Genomic DNA, 19,437 nt, shown 5'->3' on the forward strand with positions numbered 1-19,437 from the left:
AAGGCGGCAGCTGGGTGCCCACCATCTAGCCCTCCCAGACCCCTACAAATGGCTGGGGGAGGGATAGGCGCTCAGCAGTCACAAGCCCAGCTTCCCAGGAATGGGTCTGAGCATACCCAGGCCACGAGTGCGCTGGGTTTCCCTTTACACCTTTGCAGCTTTGAAATGAGGGGGACGAGGAGGGCCAGAGCCCCACGTCCCAAGAGACCATAGTTTGCACCAAGTGACAGGGTCCCCAGCCAGCAGAACCACAGGGGTGCTCCCAACCCAAGGAAAGCCATCCACAAAGTGACTGGCAGCCTCTTTAGAGTTAAGGATGAACAAAAATAAACAAGAAAAAAAAAAAAATAAACAAAAAAAAAAACGAAAAAAGAATAGAGTTAAGGATGAGTTAGCTCATCAGATTCCCTTTCTAATGAATCCTAACTGGGAAATATGAGACGATGTGGAGATTGTGCCAAAGGTAGTGAATGAGCAGGAGAGAGCACGGCACGGTGTAAACTGCAGGCAGGGAGCAGCAGAAATCTCTGGATGCACTCAGAGACTGGGTCTGGAGTGAGGGCAGAGGGTGCAGAAAGAAGCAGGGGTCCATGGTCCAGCCCCCAGTCTGGGAGAGAATAAGGAGGTTCTCTCCCTTGGCTGCCCATTAACTTCCAATTCTGCATCCAGTCCCCAGCACTTGAAACCAAGCCAGAAACCACACTTGGTTTTCCCCAAGAACACCCATATGTTATTTAGATTACTTAGATATGCCACTTGGGCCGTTAAGGTGGGGCAAGGGATACATCGCACAGGTGGAGAATGGAGCTCAGCTAGGATCAGTGACTGGCCCACACAGTTCTTGGGAGGACCAGGATTGCAGGAGGGTCTGTTTGACACCCAAGCCTGTGTCTCAGCCATAAGCTCAAGCCTTCAGAGCCAGGAAGGAGAGAGGACCCCAGAGAACATTCAAACTAAGTCAAGCCCCATTATCCCAGAAGCCTTGTTCCTTTTGGGGTAACCCCTGAAGAGAAGGAAGGAGAACAGATCTGGATCTAGTCCTCACATCACCTCTAGTTTTCCCAGGAAGATGGCAAAATCCCCATTATACCACTGAGGAAACTGAGGCCAAGAGAGGTACAATGACTTGTTCCTGATCACAAAAATGGAAAATAGTGGAGCTTGAATTCAAAGTCCAGTCTGGCTGAAAGCACACCCTCTTTCCCCTGCAGCACATTTCCTCCAGTGCTCCAGGGCCCTGGAATTCTGGCCCCTCCTGTAGCTTTCCCTGGCTACAAAATTCCAAGAATTGGGGGTGGGGGATACATAGAAGAAGGGCTCTCTGCCCTGAGATAAACATGCAGAGGCCTCTCCAGGGAAGGAGGTTCCCTAGATCAGATGCCCCCCCCCCAAGTCCTTTCTCTTCCCTACTGAAGGAACCAAAGAAACTGGGAGAACTTGTCACTCCAGAGGAGGTGTAGGCTGGCCCAGTCCTCTGGGGGTGGCTGGGCCCAGCCTGAACAAAGACCCCTTTGAGCTCTGGTGCTAACAAGAGCTCCTTCTACCTACAGGGATCTCAGAAACCCCTGGGTCCTCCCATCTAGTGGGGGCTGGAAGAGCCGAGAGCAAGGCCGGTCCCCATCTCCTGCCCTCGGCAGCCAGGACACTGCCCACTGCCCAGGCTTCTCGCTGGAGCCCAGATGTGGTCAGCTAAGCCCTTGGCTGCTTAGATGCCTGGACCTCCCTGGTTAATGGGCCCCAATCCCATGTTTCCCTTTTCCTTGACCCCCTGCCCAGGCCAGGGCTCTCTCTGCACACCAGCAAGACCCAGCCCCTCCTGGAGAGGGACTTCAGGTGCAAAGTGCTCCCCCCACTCAGGAGGCATGGTAATGAGCTGGGCCCTGCCGAGCAAACCTGCTGCCCAAGATGGAGACCTCCTTGTTCTTAGCAGCCAGCACCTCTTCTCCCTGAAGCCTGGCCTGTGCCTTCAGGAGAACGGCCCCTCCTCCCCCGTGGCCCCGCTCTGTCTGTTCAGAAGTCATCCTTGGTCGCCCTACCTGTTCATGTGCCAGTCTCCCGCTAGACTCCTCTCTCATCCAGGGCCTGGCACAGTTTCAGGCATACAGTAAGTGCTCAGTAACTGTTTATGGAACAATTAAATGCTCCCTGCTGGAAAAGCCCCTCTGTGCATAGACTTGCTGGTCTGTCCAGAAGCAGAAGGCCTCAAGGCACAAATTCAAGATCAGGAGCGTTTTCCAGTTTGTACTGGGCTCCACCCTAACCCTCCAGGTGACACACACACACACACACACACAGTCCTCTACCTGAGTTTGCTCCTCTATGAAATGGGAAAAATCCCCTCCCTGACCTGTTTGAGTGGGGCGGGGGGTCCTCCACAGTCCTGCCCACTGAGTCTGACATCCCCTTGCTGAGAGCTGAGTTGGCCCTGTGTCCCATCACATCCCTTGAAGGATTCCCAGGGGAACAGCTCTCCATGGGAAGCAGAGAAGGGGCAAGTCTGGGCCTCAAGCTGTCCCCACGAAGCTCCGTACATGCCACACATGACCAACTCTTCCCCTGGGATTACAGCCAGAGGAACAGTCAGGAAGCAAGGCCCTCTTTACACCAGCCCACACTCATGACTACCTCCCACCCTCTTGCCCTCTTGGGCCCAGAGGCACTCCCAGAGCTCAGGCCCAGCCGTGCTCAGGACCCTCCCTCACTTACCCTCCCTCCACCAAGAGCCCAGAGCCCAGAGGCCTGTGGAGTGAGAACGGTCCCAACAGATGGGGAGAAACAGCTGAAACCCGGACTCCTTGCTCCTGAGGCTGTCCAGGCCACACCACGGAGCAGGCAGCTGCTTGTGCAGAGAGCAGCCTGCCCGCCGCGGGCCTCGCCTGGAGCGCCCACTGCCGGGGCGGCATCTGTGTGAGCTGGCACCCTGGGCTTGGTTACAAGCCACTTTTTCTTGGCGGGCCTCTTGGGGCCTGGCTGTTTCCAGACAAGAAGCTGGTGATTCAGGTCTAAAAACAGACTTGCATTCACTGAGAAACAGAGCGCCCCTGTGCTCCGGGTGGCTACCCTCTCTGGCCGGGCCTGCTGTGGGGAGGGCCACGGACTCAGCTTCAGCTGCTCAGATGCCCCCACTCAGGGCTGCTGGGGGTGTGGCTACTCTGAGGACAAGTCAGCTCTGTCCAGCCTTGGACACCATGCAGCACACCTACTCCAGTCACCCTAGGACACCCACCTCAGAATCATTCTGGTTTTGAGGACCCGCTGGGCTCCTCTTGGGCCACCAGCAAATCTGAGGGGACTGAAAGAACCTGCAGATGGGGTCAGGGATGCAGGCCTGGAACTGCCTCTCACAGCTGAGGGGCCTCAGGTAAGCCAATCTCTCTTCCTGTGCCTCAGGTACTTCCTCCAGAAAGGGATAAGAGAGTCTCAGCCCAGGAGACCCTATTATTTTCTGAGAGATAAACAAAGCAAAGGCCAGGAACTGGGTGAACTGCAGATGGCCACTGGCTCCTCTGTGGTCAGAAAAACCCCCTGTCCCAGGAGAGGCTGCCTGGAGTACAGTCCTCGAAGAACTTCCAGGCTCCCAGCCTCCCTTCACAACCCCCAGGTGAACACCTGCTATTCACTCAGCTCTGTGTAATGCCGTGTATGCCAAGAGGGGTAAGGCAAGATCCTATTCCCAAAATGCCTGATGGGAGAGGCAGACCTGAAACAAATATTTACATAAATCAACACATGATTATAACTGTATATATACCATGAAGGAAAAGCCTAGGGTCCTATGAGGACCTCTATGCCGGAGAACAGGGAAGAGCTCCCTGAAGAAGCAGCCTTTGAGCTGATATCCAATAGCTGCTATGGTGGTTTCGAGCAATGTGTCCCATGAAAAACAGGTTCTTAAACTTAATTCATTCCTGTGGGTGTGCATCCATCGTAAGTGGGAACTTTTGATGAGGTTACTTCAGTTAGGGTGCAGCCCAGCTCAAATGAGGATGGGTCTTAATTCTATTAGTGGAGTTCCTTCATAAGCAGAACGAAATTCAGACAGAGAGAAAGCCAGAGGAAGTTAAGAGGCTGAGGGTCGACAGAGCCCGGGAGAGGCCAGGAGAGGCCACTGCGTGCATTGCCATGCGACAGGGCAGCCCAGGACCAAGGATCCCTGGCAGCCAGCCCCACAAGCCAGTCTTCGGGAAGAAAGCATCACCTTGATGAAGCCTTGGTTAGGACTTTTTCCCAGCCTCAAAACCATAAGCTAATAAATTCCCATTATTTAAGCCAACCCATTGCATGGGATTTGCTTGAGCAGCCAAAGAAACTAAATCAGACACTAACCAGATGGAAAGGGAGGTGATGGAGGAAACTGGAAAGGGGTCCTGGAAGAGAAGTTGGGGTGTGCAATAGCCCTGAGGCCAGAAGGTTTGTGGCGTCTATGAGGAACTTAGATCCTGTGTGTCTGGAGGGGAAGGGAGGGATGAGTAGTGAAGTGGTGAACAATGAGGCCAGAGATCTCAGTAGGGCCAGATCACACAGGGTTCTGTGGATCCCAGTAAGGGTTTTGATGATCATCTTAAAAGCAATGGAGCTTTCAACTTTCAACACAGAGAAAGCCATTGTGCAATTTTCTTTGGTCATCCTGCACCAGCTACCACCACCACGCCAACCAAGGAACACCAGTGGGGAAGTCAGTGCCACATCTGCCCTGGCCCCTAAGATCAGCCCTCTGGGTCTGTCTCCAAAAAAAAGTCAGTGATGACATCACCAAGGAAACTGGTGACTGGAAGGGTATAAGGATTATGGTGAAACAGACCATTCAGAATAGAAAGGCCAGACTATGGGGGTACCTTCTGCCTCCCCCGATCATCAAAAGGAACTACCCAGAGACAGAAAGAAGCAGAAACACATTAAGCACAGTGGGAAATATCACCTTTGATGAGATTGTCACATTGCCCAACAGAGGCAGCACTGATCTTTAGTCAGAGAACTCTCCGGAATCTTCAGGAGATTCTGAGACAACCCAGTCGGCAGGCTGCAATGTTGACAGCTGTCACCCTCATGACATCAACAGTGGTACAGCGGAATACCCAGCTAGTTAAGAATTACAAAGGCCAATATTTTAATAAAGGATCCAAACAGAAAAAAGAAAAAGCAGCAATGGGAAACCAATGAAGGGATTTAATCAGGGAAGTGGCTATCAACTGTGTATGTTAGGCTCACTCCGATACAAGGTTTACTTCAAAGTAATCAGTGGAGGTGGGGGAGTGGGTGGAGAGTGCAGGGTGAATACTGATGAAATAGGATGGTCTTAGGTGGTGGTTACTGTGACTGGGTGCAGGACACAGGGCATCCACTCTGCAACTCTCTTGCTCTTCTTTTGTATAGGTTTTTGGGTTTTTTAAAAGATTTATTTTATTTACTTATCTCTCCCCACCCCCTTGTTATTTGCACTTACTGCATCTGTTCATCTTCTTTCTTTCTTTAGGAGGCAGGGACCTCCGATGTGGGAGAGAGGTGCCTAATCACTTAAGCCACCTCCAATTCCCTGCTTTTGTGTGTCTCCTTATATTTTTCTCCTTGTGTCTCTTGTTGTGTCATCTTTTTTTTGTTAAGATTTATTTTTTATTAATTTCTCTCCCTTCCCCACCCCCCCAGTTGTCTGCTCTCTGTGTCCATTCACTGTGTGTTCTTCTGCGACTGCTTCTATCCTTATCAGCGGCACCGGGAATCTGTGTTTCTTTTTCTTGCATCATCTTGTTGTGTCAGCTCTGTGTGTGTGCGGCGCCATTCCTGGGCAGGCTGCACTTTCTTTCATGCTGGGCGGCTCTCCTTACACACTCCTTGCACATGGGGCTCCCCTACAGGGGGGACACTCCTGCGTGACATGGTACTCCTTGTGTGTATCAGCACTGCGCATGGGCCAGCTCCGCACAGGTCAAGGAGGCCTGGGGTTTGAACTGCGGACCTCCCATATGGTAGGCGGACGCCCTATCCATTGGGCCAAGTCTGCTTCCCATTGTTGTGTCATCTTGTAGCATCAGTTTGCCACAGCTGCCCATTGCACCAGCTCATCATCCTTGCTCATCCAGTTTAGAAGGCACCAGGAACCTCTACTCCCAGCTTTGCTGTGTCTCTCATTATGTTTTTTCTTCTTGTGCCTCTTGTTGCATCATCTTGTGTCAGTTTGCCATGTCTGCCCATTGCACCAGCTTGTTGTCTTCTTTAGGAGGCACCAGGAACCGAACCACGGACCTCCTATGTGGTAGGGGGGAGCCCAATCACTTGAGCCACATTCACTTCCCATGTATAGGTTTTAAATTTTCCATGGACATAGTTCAATTAGGGAACTGTAGTCCAGGAGAGATGACTTCTTGGATTTGGTGTCAGTGGTGATGAAGTACATATATATTTCCAAATAGACCTGGGAAGTGGATTTAGCCCAATGGATAGGGCATCCACTTACCACATGGGAGGTCCAAGGTTCAAACCCAGGGCCTCCTGACCCATGTGATGAGCTGGCCCACGCGCAGTGCCAATGCACGCAAGGAGTGCCATGCCATGCAAGGGTGTCTCCCAAATAGGGGAGCCCCAAGCTCAAGGAGTGTGCCCTGTAAGGAGACTGCCCAGTGTGAAAAAAGTACAGCCTGCCCAGGAATGGCGCTGCACACACGGAGAGCTGATGCAGCAAGATGACGCAACAAAATGAGACACAGATTCTGGGTGCTGCTGACAAGAATACAAGCAGACACAGAAGAACACAAAGCAAATGGACACAGAGAGCAGACAACTGGGGGGTGGGGGGAGAGAAGTAAATAAAATAAAATAAATAAATAAATAAATAAAGACCAAATAGACTTAAGCTTACTGGGTGATCAGTTGGATATGAGGTGCAAGGGAGGAGTTGTCAAGTATGACTCTAGATTTCTGAAAAAGGGCTGCTTTTCTGAGGAAAAAAAGAGACAAACAACAAGGAAAAACTGCACTGAAAGAAGAGAATATTTGAAGGAAAATGTGGCAAGTTCAGTCTTGAACATGTCTGAGAGACATTCAAGTGGAGATGTCAGGCTGTATATGAGCAAGAGGCTCATAACTACACTTCCAGGTATATTTCCAGTTCCACAATTACACTCCCAGGTATAAACCCAAAAGAAAGGTCCAGGCTAAGGTAATATATTTCTGAGTTACTGGCCCATGAGTATAGAGAGGAGCTAGTAAGATCCCCCAGGGAAGGTGGATTCATAAAGAAAAGCTATCAAAAAAAATACCAAGATAATTCAGGGAAAGAATAGTCTTTTCATTAAATGATGCTAGGACTACTGGATATCCACATACAAAAGAATGAAGTTGAATCCCTACCTTACACCATATATAAAAATTAACATAAAATGTAAGATTAATATGATAAAACTCTTAGAAGAAAGCATAGGTATAAATCTTTGTTACTTTGGACTAGACAAAGGTCTTTTAGATATGACATAAAAGCACAAGCAACAAAAGAAAAAATAGATACATTGGACTTCATTAAAATTAGAAACTTTTGTGTTGCTAATGATATCATCAAGAAAGTGAAACCCACAGAACAAGAGAAAATTTTTGCAAGTCATATAGTCATATATCTAAGGGACTAGTATCTAGAATATATAAAGAACTCTTAAAATAAAAGCTAAGGAAAGGAAAAAAAAAAAAAAAGAACTCTTACAACTCAACAATAAAAAGACAAGACAAATAATCCAATTTTTAAATGGGCAAAGGATGTTTAGACATTTCTCCAAAGAAGATACTGAATGGTCAATAGGCCCATGAAAAGATGAACAAAATCATTAGTCATCATGGAAATGCAAATTAAAACCAAGAGACACTATTTCACATCCACTAGAAGACTATAATGAATAAGAAGTGCTGGTGATGGGAAGCGGATGTGGCTCAACTGATAGAGCATCCGCCTACCAAATGGAGGGTCCAGGGTTTGATACCCAGGGTCTCCTGACCTGTGTGGTCAGCTGGCCCACGTGCAGAGCTGCCACATTCAAGGAGTGCTGTGTCACGCAGGGGCGCCCCCACGTGGGGGTGCCCCACGCACAAGGAGTGCACCCCATAAGGAGAACTGCCCTGCATGAAAAAAGTGCAGCCTGTCCAGGAGCGGTGCAGCAAGATGACGCAACAAAAAGAGACGCAGTTTCCTGGTGCCGCCTGATAATGCAAGCAATGCAGAAGAACACACAGTGAATGGACACAGAGAGCAGACAACGGGGGAAGGGAAGAGAAAGAAATAAAATAAATGTTGGTTTTTTTTTTTTAAAAAAAGAAGTGCTGGTGAGGATGTGGATGTGCTCTGAGATGGGAAGCAAATCGGATTGTACATTTCTCTCTGGACTGCCTGAGGGGGGTGTTTACAGTCGGGGAGGGAGGGGACACTGCCTCGGCCTACAGCCTCACTGCCTCGTCCTCCATAAGCCACGTACACTTTTCCCCTGGTGGCCGCCCTAAGGGCGCTTATCTTTCCAGCCCTCGGCAGACTCACAAACCACAAGTCTATGATCTGCGCCAGCTTTTGAAAGGCCTGAAAGCCCAGGGTCTCTGTGTCCTGAGAGGGCAGCCACACCCAGCATTCCTGCCCCACACTCAGCTGCAGCCCACAGAGGCCGCGCCTGCACCAGACCGAGCCTGGCCTACCCTTTCCTGGGGCCTAGTGGGGCCTGAGGCCAAGGGAGCACAGTTGCGCCCCCACCCCTGGCCTCCCAGGAAAGGCTCCTGGGTCGGTGCCTGTGTGGAACTGGGTAGTTGGCCCAGACCTAGGATGCCCACGGCAAGGTCCGGCTTCGTGCCCTGAGGCAGCCTCCTGCCATCTCCCCCAAGCAGTGCTCCCACCCAAGGTTCAGATTCCTGACCCATGGCCCAGATTGGGAGCTTGCTGGGTTCTGGGACCTCTTCCTTCCGAGACAATCCCAGATTGTCGAGTGACCGAACCCTCCAAGGAATGCCTATTACTCAGCACTGCTCTGGAGGTTCTGGCCACTGCAAAAGGTGGGAAACTAAAAGGTTTATAGATTAAAAAGAGAACTATTATTCGAAGCTGGTAAAATAAACTATCTAGAAAACATACAATCAACTAAAACGCATAAGAAAGTGACCTAGTTATTCGTATATTTGGGCACAGGACTAGGTAGAGCAGTGATTGGGAAAGACACAAAACTAACTGTCATGGAGTTCATTACTATTCTAGTGATTATAAGATCAACATATAAATCAACAGTTTTCCTTGTAGACATGCAGTAAACAGTTACAAACAATAATTAGGAAAATGATTCTGCTTATATAGCAATAAAAAATATATATAAAATATCCAGGAGTAAACTAAAAAATGTAGAAAACCAAATTAAAGAAACTGCAAACATTTTTTTCTTTTTCTATTTTTTTATCCCCCCTCCCCCTTCAGTTTTTGCTGTCTGTGTCCATTTGCCGTGTGATCTTCTGTATCTATTTCTTTTTGTCTTCTCGTCTTTCTCTTCTAGGATTCAATCCTGGGGACCTCTGATGAGGAGAGAGGTTCCCTGTCAATTGTGCTACCTCAGTTACTGGTCTCTGCTGTGTTTCACTTTGACTCTCCCCTTAGTCTCTCTTTTTGTTGCATCATCATCTTGCTTCGTGACTTACTTGTGCAGGCACTGGCTCACCACGCGGGCACTGGCTCACCGTGTGGGCACTTGCTCACCGCACAGGCATGCTTTCTCTTCTTTTTTCACCAGGAGGTCCCAGGGATCAAACCTGGATCCTCCCATATTGTAGGCAGAAACCTTATCACTTGAGCCACATCTGTTTCCCCACAAACATTTTTTAAATGGCCTAAAAGAAAGCTTAAATAAATGTCTTGAATGGGAAGATTCAAAGTTTTAAAGAAGTCTAGTTACCCCCAAATTAAGTTATAAATGTAACTCAGTCCCAACAGGATGTGTATGTTTATGCTTGAAAAATTGACTCTAAATTTAATTGGAATGCTACATGCACAAAAATAACCATGGAAATTTTGTAAAAAAACTAAAAAAAAAAATTTTTTAAATGCAAGGGCTTTGCCCTACCAGATAGCAGAACAGCTAGATCAATTAGTGAGATATTTACTGGCTTAGGAAAGATGAATAGATCAATGGAATATAAAAGTCCAGAAAATGATCCCTGGCAGGCAGTGGATGTGGCTCAAGTGATAAGGCCTCTGCCTACCATATGGGAGGAGCCAGGTTCGATCCCTGGGACCTCCTAGAGAAAAAGAAGAAGAGAAAGCGTGCCTGGGTGGTGAGCCAAGTACCCGCACAAGTGCCTGCATGGTGAGACAAGTGCCCACATGGTTAGCCAGTGCTCATGCAAGTGAGTCATGCAGCAAGATGATGATGCAACAAAAGAGAGACGAAGGAGAGAGTCAAAGTGAAGAGCAGCAGAGACCCTGGCAGGAAAATTTGAGGTGGTGCAAGTGACAGGGATCCTCTCTCCACATCAGAGGTCCCCAGAATTGAATCCCTCTGAATCCTAGAGGAGAAAGATGAGAAGACAAAAAAGAGAAATAGATATAGAAAATCACACAATAAATGGACACAGACAGCAAAAAAACAGCACGGTGGGGGTGGGGGTGGGGGCAGGGAAGGGGAAAATAAATAAACAAATCTTTAAAAAAAAGAAAATGATCCATGGATATATGAGAATTTAGTATACAATAAAGATGTTTCATACATGAAAGAGAAGAATGGATTATCCAATAAATAGTAATGGGCAATTGGCTATTTCACACCATTCAGAAAAACAAATTCCAGGTTGATTAAACTTCTAAATGTTTTCTAAATCTATAAACAACTAAAATAAAACAGAATTTTTTTTTCAATTAGGAAAGGTCTTTCTAAGCAAGATCTAAAACCTAGAACGCATAAAAAATATTTAATTACAGAAAAATGTAAAACTTCCGTGCATCAAAATTTAAACTGACCAATGATCAGTATCCTTAATATACAATGAGCTCACCTAAGTAAATATGAAAAAGACAATCTAATAAAAAAAATGGGTAAAGAATACTAAAAGGCAAGTCACAAAAGAAGAAATACTTCTCTTACCTATCTTATTGGTAAACATATTTTAAATGATAATGTTTAATATTACCAAATAAAATGGAAAATTTATATTCCACTAATGAGAGTAAAAACTGAGTTAACCTTTTTTACATATACCAAATGCCTTAAAAAGTACAAATCATTTGATCCAACAGCTCCATTTCAAGGAACTTGGTGTAAGAAAATAAATCAGGAAGCGGACTTGGCCCAATGGATAGGACATCCACCTACCACACTGGAGGTCCGCGGTTCATATGCCGGGCCTCCTTGACCCGTGTGGAGCTGGCCCATGCGCAGTGCTGATGCACGCAAGGAGTGCCCTGCCACACAGGGGTGTCCCCCATGTAGGGGAGCCCCACGTGCAAGGAGTGTGCCCCAAAAGGGGGTAGGGGAGGGGGAGAGAAATAAAAAAATTTAAAAATTTAAAATTTAAAAAAAGAAAATAAATCAACAAGTAGGTAAAATTTACATTCACATGATTTTCAATTGGGGGGGAGGGGAAGGGAGACACACACCAAAATAGTATTTCATCAATATAATGGATTCCTAGGCAATGGATTAAAAGAATGTGCATGTGCTAATATAGAAAAAATGTTCAAAATGATTGTTTAGTAGAAAAAATAAATACAACCCTGTAAGTATGATATAATCAATTTTTAAAAGAAAAAATTCTATATTTAAGGGTACATACCAAACAACAGTGATTATGTCTTGGGGAAAAATATTTTCATTATATTTTCTGTTTTGTTTTAACTTATTATTTAAGAATAGTTATGTAATACTTCTCAAATCAGAAAAAAAAAAACAGTATTAAAAAATAAAATAGGCGGCAGACTTGGCCCAGTGGTTAGGGCATCCGTCTACCACATGGGAGGTCCGCGGTTCAAACCCCAGGCCTTCTTGACCTGTGTGGAGCTGACCCATGCACAGTGCTGATGTGCACAAGGAATGCTGTGCCACGCAGGGGTGTCCCCACATAGGGGAGCCCCACGCGCAAGGAGTGCGCCCCATAAGGAGAGCCGCCCAGCACGAAAGAAAGTGCAGCCTGCCCAGGAATGGCGCCGCACACATGGAGAGCTGACACAACAAGACTACGCAACAAAAAAAAAACAGAGATTCCAGTGCTGCTGACAACAACAGAAGCGGACAAAGAAGACAACACAGCAAATAGACACAGAGAACAGACAACCGGGGTGGGGGGTGAAGGGGAGAGAAATAAATAATCTTTAAAAACAAAATAAAATAAAAGATAGAAACAAATATCATTTTTCATTTATTAGATTTCAAACACTTGAAAGATTACTAATACCTAGTTTGGGTCACCATCTTGATGAATGAGCTCTCTCACACTTCTGTGTGGTAGGGCAGTGTGGTAAAAGGTACTCAAGTTACACAAATAGATACCTGTCAAATCCATAATTCCACTTCTAACAATTTATTCTTAGGAAAGAATGGACACAAATTTGAATTTATAAAAATGTTAATTGAAGTGTTTTTAGGACAGTAAAAAAAATGTGTAGCAATAACATAGAAGTCCATCGATAGAGCATAAACAGATTATGGTTTAGGTACAGAATGGAAGACTATGCAACCATTAAAATAATATTTACTAAGATCTGTATTAAAACTTTTCTATTAAAAATAAGTATTTATTAGCATGGAAATATAGCATTATGTTACATTGGAAAAAAACATTATATAGAGTAGCATGTATAATAAAATATATGTAGGAAGAATGCTCACCAAAATTCTAACAATGTTTATTCCCATGGGTAGGAGTTTTAGGTATTTTCTATTTTCTTCTTTATACTCTTCTGGATTGCCTGAGTTTTATAATCAGAATGAACAAACCATATTCATTTGGTGGGGCAAAAAAGAAGAAGGCAGCAAAAATCGAAAAATTATTCCAAGGTCAGAGCAGTGTTAAATAATAAACATTTCTGAAAATCCAAATCCCTAAAAAAAAATCCTCATTCTTCACTACATGGAAGCCTTCAGAATCCAACAGGAAAAGAGCATTTGGTTAAATGAACTTTGCAGGATCCACACATCTGATAATATTACATATAGCTAAATACACACACAAATGAGTCCGTATAAAACTGGTGAAATCTGAATACGGGTGATGGATTATATCAATATAAACTTTGTATTTTTAGGTAGGATGTTACCATGGGGGAAATTAGATGAAGGTATATGGAATCTTTCTGCATCATTTCATATGTATTACTTTACAAAACTGCATACAAACATACCATCATTGCTAAAAGAGAAGTTTATTTTAAAAAATGAACTTTGATTTTAAACTTTGGATGATGTGTATGGCATGTGAATATATTTCAATAAAACTGCTTTGAAAAATACATAAAAAAGAACTTTGCCCTTTGAAAAGGACAGCCGACGAGCGTTTTCTCAGCCCTGGGACTGAATCATCGCAGAAAGGCCTAGGTGCGCATTCTCAATGCCTGGGGCACTGTGGGTGAACCACCTTTTGGTCAGTCCCTACTGTGTGCCAGCCTGAGAACCTCTGAAGGAGGCAGATGAGACTTGGTTTTAGAGATGAAGAAAGGGAGGTTCGGAGTCATAGTAACTGAGCAGGAACCTGTGGAACAATGCCTGCTAACACCTCCCTAAGAGAAATAAGCAGATGTGATGTGCCTGGTTAAGCGCGTGATATCACTTGACTCTGACCATGCCTCTAGATGTAACTTAGAGGGAATACAGGAGTTAGAGGAACACCTTCAGCAACATCAGCAAATTGTGGAAATGCTACAGGACAAATAACCCAGTTTCTATAACAAATAAATTCAAGGGGAAAGGAAAAAAAAAAAGAAAGAAATGGAAGGGGACCTCTATATTTTAAGAGATTACAGAGATATATAAATGTAGAAATAAAGCTTAATATCACCAATCAACTGTATGAATCTCATTTGGATCCTTATTCAAATAAATGGTACAAAGACATTTATGAGACAATGGGGGAAATTTAAATACTGACATAAATCTGATGATTTTAAGGAGATACTATTATTGTTTCAGTATGATAAGGGTATTGTAGTTATATTTTAAAGTAGGCCTTATCTTTTATAAATACAGACTAAAATATTTATGAATGAAACAATATAATATATTAGATTTGCTTCAAAATAATCCAGGAGCGAGGGAGAAAGGAGGCAAATATGAAACAAGCTTGACCCATAACTTGGTAATTGTTGAAGCTGGGTGAGGGGTATATGCTGGCTTATTATACCACTCTCTCTCCTTTAGCATATGTTTGAAATTTTCCACAATAAGAAGATTTAGGGAAACGGACTTTGGCCCAGTGGTTAGGGTGTCCGTCTACCATATGGGAGGTCCGCGGTTCAAACCCCGGGCCTCCTTGACCCGTGTGGAGCTGGCCATGCGCAGTGCTGATGCGCGCAAGGAGTGCCCTGCCACGCAAGGGTGTCCCCCGCGTGGGGGAGCCCCACGCGCAAGGAGTGCGCCCGTGAGGAAAGCTGCCCAGCGTGAAAAGAAAGAGCAGCCTGCCCAGGAATGGCGCCGCCCACACTTCCCATGCCGCTGAGGACAACAGAAGCGGACAAAGAAACAAGACGCAGCAAATAGACACCAAGAACAGACAACCAGGGGAGGGGGGAATTAAATAAATAAATAAATCTTTAAAAAAAAAAAAAAGAAGAAGAAGATTTAAAAATTCAAAGTACAAATATGCTTTCAACTTGTTTGGTAAAAAAAGAAGCCCAGTATGCGTGCATATTCTGAGCTAGTATTGCTGAGTTATATTTGTTATTTTTGCTTTGTGTTGTATTGTTTTTTGCTAAGTTATTTCAAAATAAAATTTCTGGGTAATGAAAGTAATTTTAAAATAGCATTTTGTGGTACAGTAAATCACTGGCAAGTTTTGAGTAGCTTGGTTAACATGCTAACATGTATTTGAAATATTTAATTTTTTTTAATAGAGGAGAGAGAGAAAATTCTTACAACCAGTCACAGTTGTTTGCTCAACGTACCACCCACACTGCTGGTCTGACCTTAATTCAGAGGAAAAAAAAGGACAAATACCAGCTGGATTTTGAGAATTTAATATACCATTGACGTTCCATGTCAATACTTCAGGAGGAAAAGCAATTCATGTTTGATTTAAACTAATTCTTCCTGTGCTTTTTATTTCTGGTTAAAAAATGAACTCAAGGCCAGCCAAAAAGTAATGTCTGCTAAAAAAATTAATAATGTAAAAATTTTTCTAGTGGATTTTAAACATCACCAGAGGAAACAGTAATTTAGGAAAGGACTTAAAAATTGACTCAGCCTCCACAGGTTATTAAAACACTCTTTGGTCCTAAAATATGACCAAGTATTTCCTTTTTTTTTCTTTTCTTGTGGTATCTTTATCTGTTTATTTATTTTTCTTTTTCTTTTAAAGATACATAGATCACAAAAAATGTTACATTAAAAAATATAGGAGGTTCCCTTAAACCCCACATAACACCCCCAAGACCAAGTATTTCTAAACTGATACAAAGGTATAGCTGGGAGAGGGGGAAACGTTTGTCATGTAGAGGTTTACAGTATTGGGAACAGTGCTTTCTTTCAGAATCTGTGCTGTAGTAGACCGGCACACATTGGAGGAGCTGTCACTTCTTAATTATATAGGAAGCTTCATTCCCAGAGGTTTCTGCCCTCCCCCTCCTCCTTTCTTTTCTACATTAGTAAACAGCTGGAGAATTAATGTAAGCTCCAAAGGTTGGAGGTTGATGCCTGCAGCCCAGGTGAACAGCAACTCAATGGCCAAGACTGACTTCATTCCCATCTTACTCTTGCATCAGAGATGGCTGCAGAATTTGGGGGAAATTCTCAGGAAAGCAAATTATTTTCTGTTATTCAGATATTGGACACTAAAGTGGAATGCTGTACCAGTCTTGACTTCATGTGCTTTCCATGGGTAAATATAGCAAAAGAGAAATTAAGAAATTTTTAAAACTTTCAGAAATTGAGAGGGAAACATTAGTTAGCAGAATTATTGAACAATTGCATGGAGAAGGCCTTTAGGCAGCATACAATCCAGTCTCCTGACCTTATGATACAAGGTAGCCCTGAGAGAGAAAGTGACTTGTCCCAAGTTGTGACAAAATAGGAACAACATGAGGCCTAGAACTCACTTCGGATTCCCAGAGTGAGGCTTTTCATGCTGGTCTGATAAATATGTAACTCGGCATTTCGAGGACCAAAGGCTTAACCAGGTTAAGGATGGGTGGGGTCACCCAAGCAGGTGCTAGGAGCTCAGCAGGGAGGCTGGCTGGTGTAAGCTCTTCCTGGGTACTGCCCAGAGGAACATGGGAACATCCTAGGTGGATGAATTAGCACATAGATCCCTCTGGTTTGCACTAAGGCTTTGAGAGCAGAAAATTGCAGTCACGTAGCAACTTCAAGGCATGGATAATTGTGGAGGACTGTCCTCTCCAGACTATTCAGAAAAATCCCCCAAGGGGAAGTTGGGAAGAACTTTGATTTGGCCCCGTAGAAACTCACCTGGAAGCTCAGTGGCAGTGTCTGGTCAGCTCTGCCCTGTGGACTTGCCCACTTGCCCCAGAGATGCCCACTGAGTCAGCCCTCAATGCAACTGCTTAACTAGCCCTGTCAAACTGAAACTTCAAACCGTCAAGTGCCTGCCAGCATGGGCTGCGGAGGGACAGCTCACAGGAGCCCTCTAGCGATCCTGGTCCCCTCACTGCAGGACGGGTAAAAAATTTCACGGCTCTCCCCAACACCATAAATCTTGGCTCTGAAAAGAGCCAGGCATCCAAGCTAGCTGGAGGTGGACGTAGTGCAAAGACATCGCAGGTTGTGGGGTGCCCTCTCACACATTCCCTAGGAGCCTGACCCCGGCAAGGTGGGCACTCTTGAACAATTTCGAAGTGGCAAGCAAAGCAAAGAGGGGCAAAGGGCAGCTGGGTAGAGCCCCACCAGCCCCTTTGAGGGAGCCTCCTGGCCCTCCCACCAGCTCCACGTATCCAGCACCTCTGCTATACCCCACAAACCCGTTTGTCCTGGGTTGATTTGGGCACAGCACTCAAACTGCCCGGGGCCAGCAGACTCAGGCCTGCCCCGCTGCACTCCAGAGCTCAGGCTGTGGACGTCCTACCTGGGCAGCGGCATCAACCACAGATTAACAGCTTCATCCACTGGGCTCGGTTTTCCCCCAAATAATCCCGCTCCCAGGGCCCAAGGGGCAGGGGCCACAATTCTTGATGTCGCCTGCAATGCCACCTCTCGCCTCCACTGCCTCCTTCCATCCAGGGCGACTTTGGACCAGCTCACGCAGCTGGCAGGCGGGCCTCAGGCCGCCGACAGGGACGGGCCTGGCGCACGGGTGCGGCACAGTCATGCTGGGACAGCTCGGCGCTGCCTCCCGGGCAGCCGCGGGCGCTCCAAGTACCCACCCTAGTGGCAGAGGAAAAAGGGCCCTCCGGGAACCAGGAGGGGAGCGCCAGGCTTTGGGGAGAAAAGCGGGCAATCAGGACTGGGGAGCGGCATGGCTGGGTATGAATGAATGCACGCCTGGGTGAACGAACAGCGCTGGGGGCGACCCGGGAGGTGTCCCAAAGAGGGGTCCTACTGCTGCCGCCGACCCGGCCCTCTTTCCCCTGGTTCGGTGGCCCCGCAAGGAGGGCGCACTCAGCCTGGACATCCTGCCCCGTCCGGACACCTCTCAGGCCCCCAGACGCCCAGGCCCGCGCGCACAGCCCTGGACCAGGGCCCGCATTCCAGCGGCCGCGAAGCGCCTGCCGGGCGCGCAGCGGCGCCGACACCCAGGCGAAGCCGCGCCGGAGCCGCCCTGCCCCCCGGCAGCGTGCCCTCGCGGCGGGCCCCGGGCCCCCGAGCCCAGCTCCCCGGCCGCAGCCCCCATACCTGCCTGCCTCGACGGCCTCGCTGCGGCCCAGGGCGGTCATCGCGACGCCTCCACCCGGCACCCGCGACCGCGCAGCCCGAGCGAGCGCCGGCGGGACCTCGCCGGCCCGGGCAGAGCCCGCCTCCGCCCGCCCATTGGCTGCTCACGCGGGACGGCCCAGCCCATTGGCTGTTCCTTCCCACTCTTCAGACCGCCCAGGTAGGGCCGCCGGCGGTGCGCAGACCCCAGCGCTCTGCATCCCCCGACTGTCCACTCCCAGGACAGGGCCTGCATCTTCTGTTCTTCACATCAAGGGGCTTCTGTCCTCCTGTCTTGGAGCTGGGTGCCCTCTGCAGGTACCGATTCCCGCCCTCCTCCAACCCCTTCCCATATTAAGTTCAGGGTATGTTTCAATTGCTCTCCACAGCAGAGAACTGAGGTGGTGCAGGAAACAACAGAGGGAATTTTGGACAGGACAGTTGGTCAGCCCGGCCACCACAAAACAGTATCCTCATGTACTTTTCTAGACACATTGGAAACATTGCTGTGTCTACCCAAGGCAAAAGGCTTTTTGGAGGAGTCTGTGGAGGGACAGAAGATGGCGATATGGGAAAGTACAGGCAGAATAACTCAAGTGATAGGTTGGGGGGGTTGATAAACAACTGGGCTTGACTGGGCTTTGAGAACAGGACCAAATGTTCTATTTCCCCAATCACCTGGCAGGATGGCCCCTCCCCTCCTGCCCCCACCAGGTGGTGCTTGGCCCTGGGGACTGATTTCGCTGGTCCCTTTGCCAGTGCTCTCTGCTCAGTACTCAACCCTCCACCACAACCTTGGCTTTGCTGCAGATAGCAGGCATCTATAAACAGGAGAGCCCTTGCTCAACATCATTAGCCATCAGGGAAGTGCAAATCAAAACCACAATGAGGGGAGTGAGTGTAGCTCAGCTCACTGCGTACCTGCTTCCCAAGTACAAGGTCCTGGGTTCAACAGCCCCCCCCCCCCAAAACCTCCTGAAAAAAAAAAAAAACCGGAAAATAAATGTAAGAGAGGATGTGGTGAATTAGCAACACTTAATGAATATTGCTGGTGGCAATGTTAAATGGTGCACCTGTTGTAGAATTTGAGAGGTTCAATTATTTGAGTATGGTCCTTTTGTTTCAGTTCTCAATAGGCTTGAATTACCATATATTTCCACATCTTAGGTAAGCTTTTAGCATGGACCTCAGGCATTCAATAAGCTTTTAGCATATTTGGTTTGTATTTCCCCTGAATACTTAAAGTTTATAGATCTTGCATTGTTAAACTGTTTCCTGCTCACCAAGGGCAGGACTGCAACCTTTTATCATCCCACACCCACAAGTCATAGTTTAGGTTATCTCTGAAGAGACAAAGAGCCTCCCACCCATGGCCCACATCACACCCACTGTGGAAGAGTTGGGAAGCTAAGCATAGATCAAGAACCAGCAA

General features: G+C 46.8%; 1 protein-coding gene across 3 annotated transcripts in view; it reads right to left on the reverse strand.

Moving 5' to 3' along the window:
- GRAMD2A (GRAM domain containing 2A) overlaps positions 1-18,116 on the reverse strand; it is a 34,076-nt gene extending 15,960 nt beyond the window's left edge. The window contains exon 1 of one of the 3 annotated variants that reach the window (XM_058294440.2): positions 17,988-18,116. In XM_058294440.2, the coding sequence (XP_058150423.1) occupies positions 17,988-18,028 (41 nt within the window). In that variant the 5' untranslated portion in view covers positions 18,029-18,116. The remainder of the gene's footprint in view (positions 1-17,987) is intronic. The other 2 variants (XM_058294439.2, XM_023590304.3) reach the window with 2 other exon arrangements.
- Positions 18,117-19,437: the final 1,321 nt, after the last annotated feature.

The sequence above is a fragment of the Dasypus novemcinctus genome, chromosome 3 (assembly GCF_030445035.2).
Source record: "Dasypus novemcinctus isolate mDasNov1 chromosome 3, mDasNov1.1.hap2, whole genome shotgun sequence".
NCBI lineage: Eukaryota > Metazoa > Chordata > Mammalia > Cingulata > Dasypodidae > Dasypus > Dasypus novemcinctus.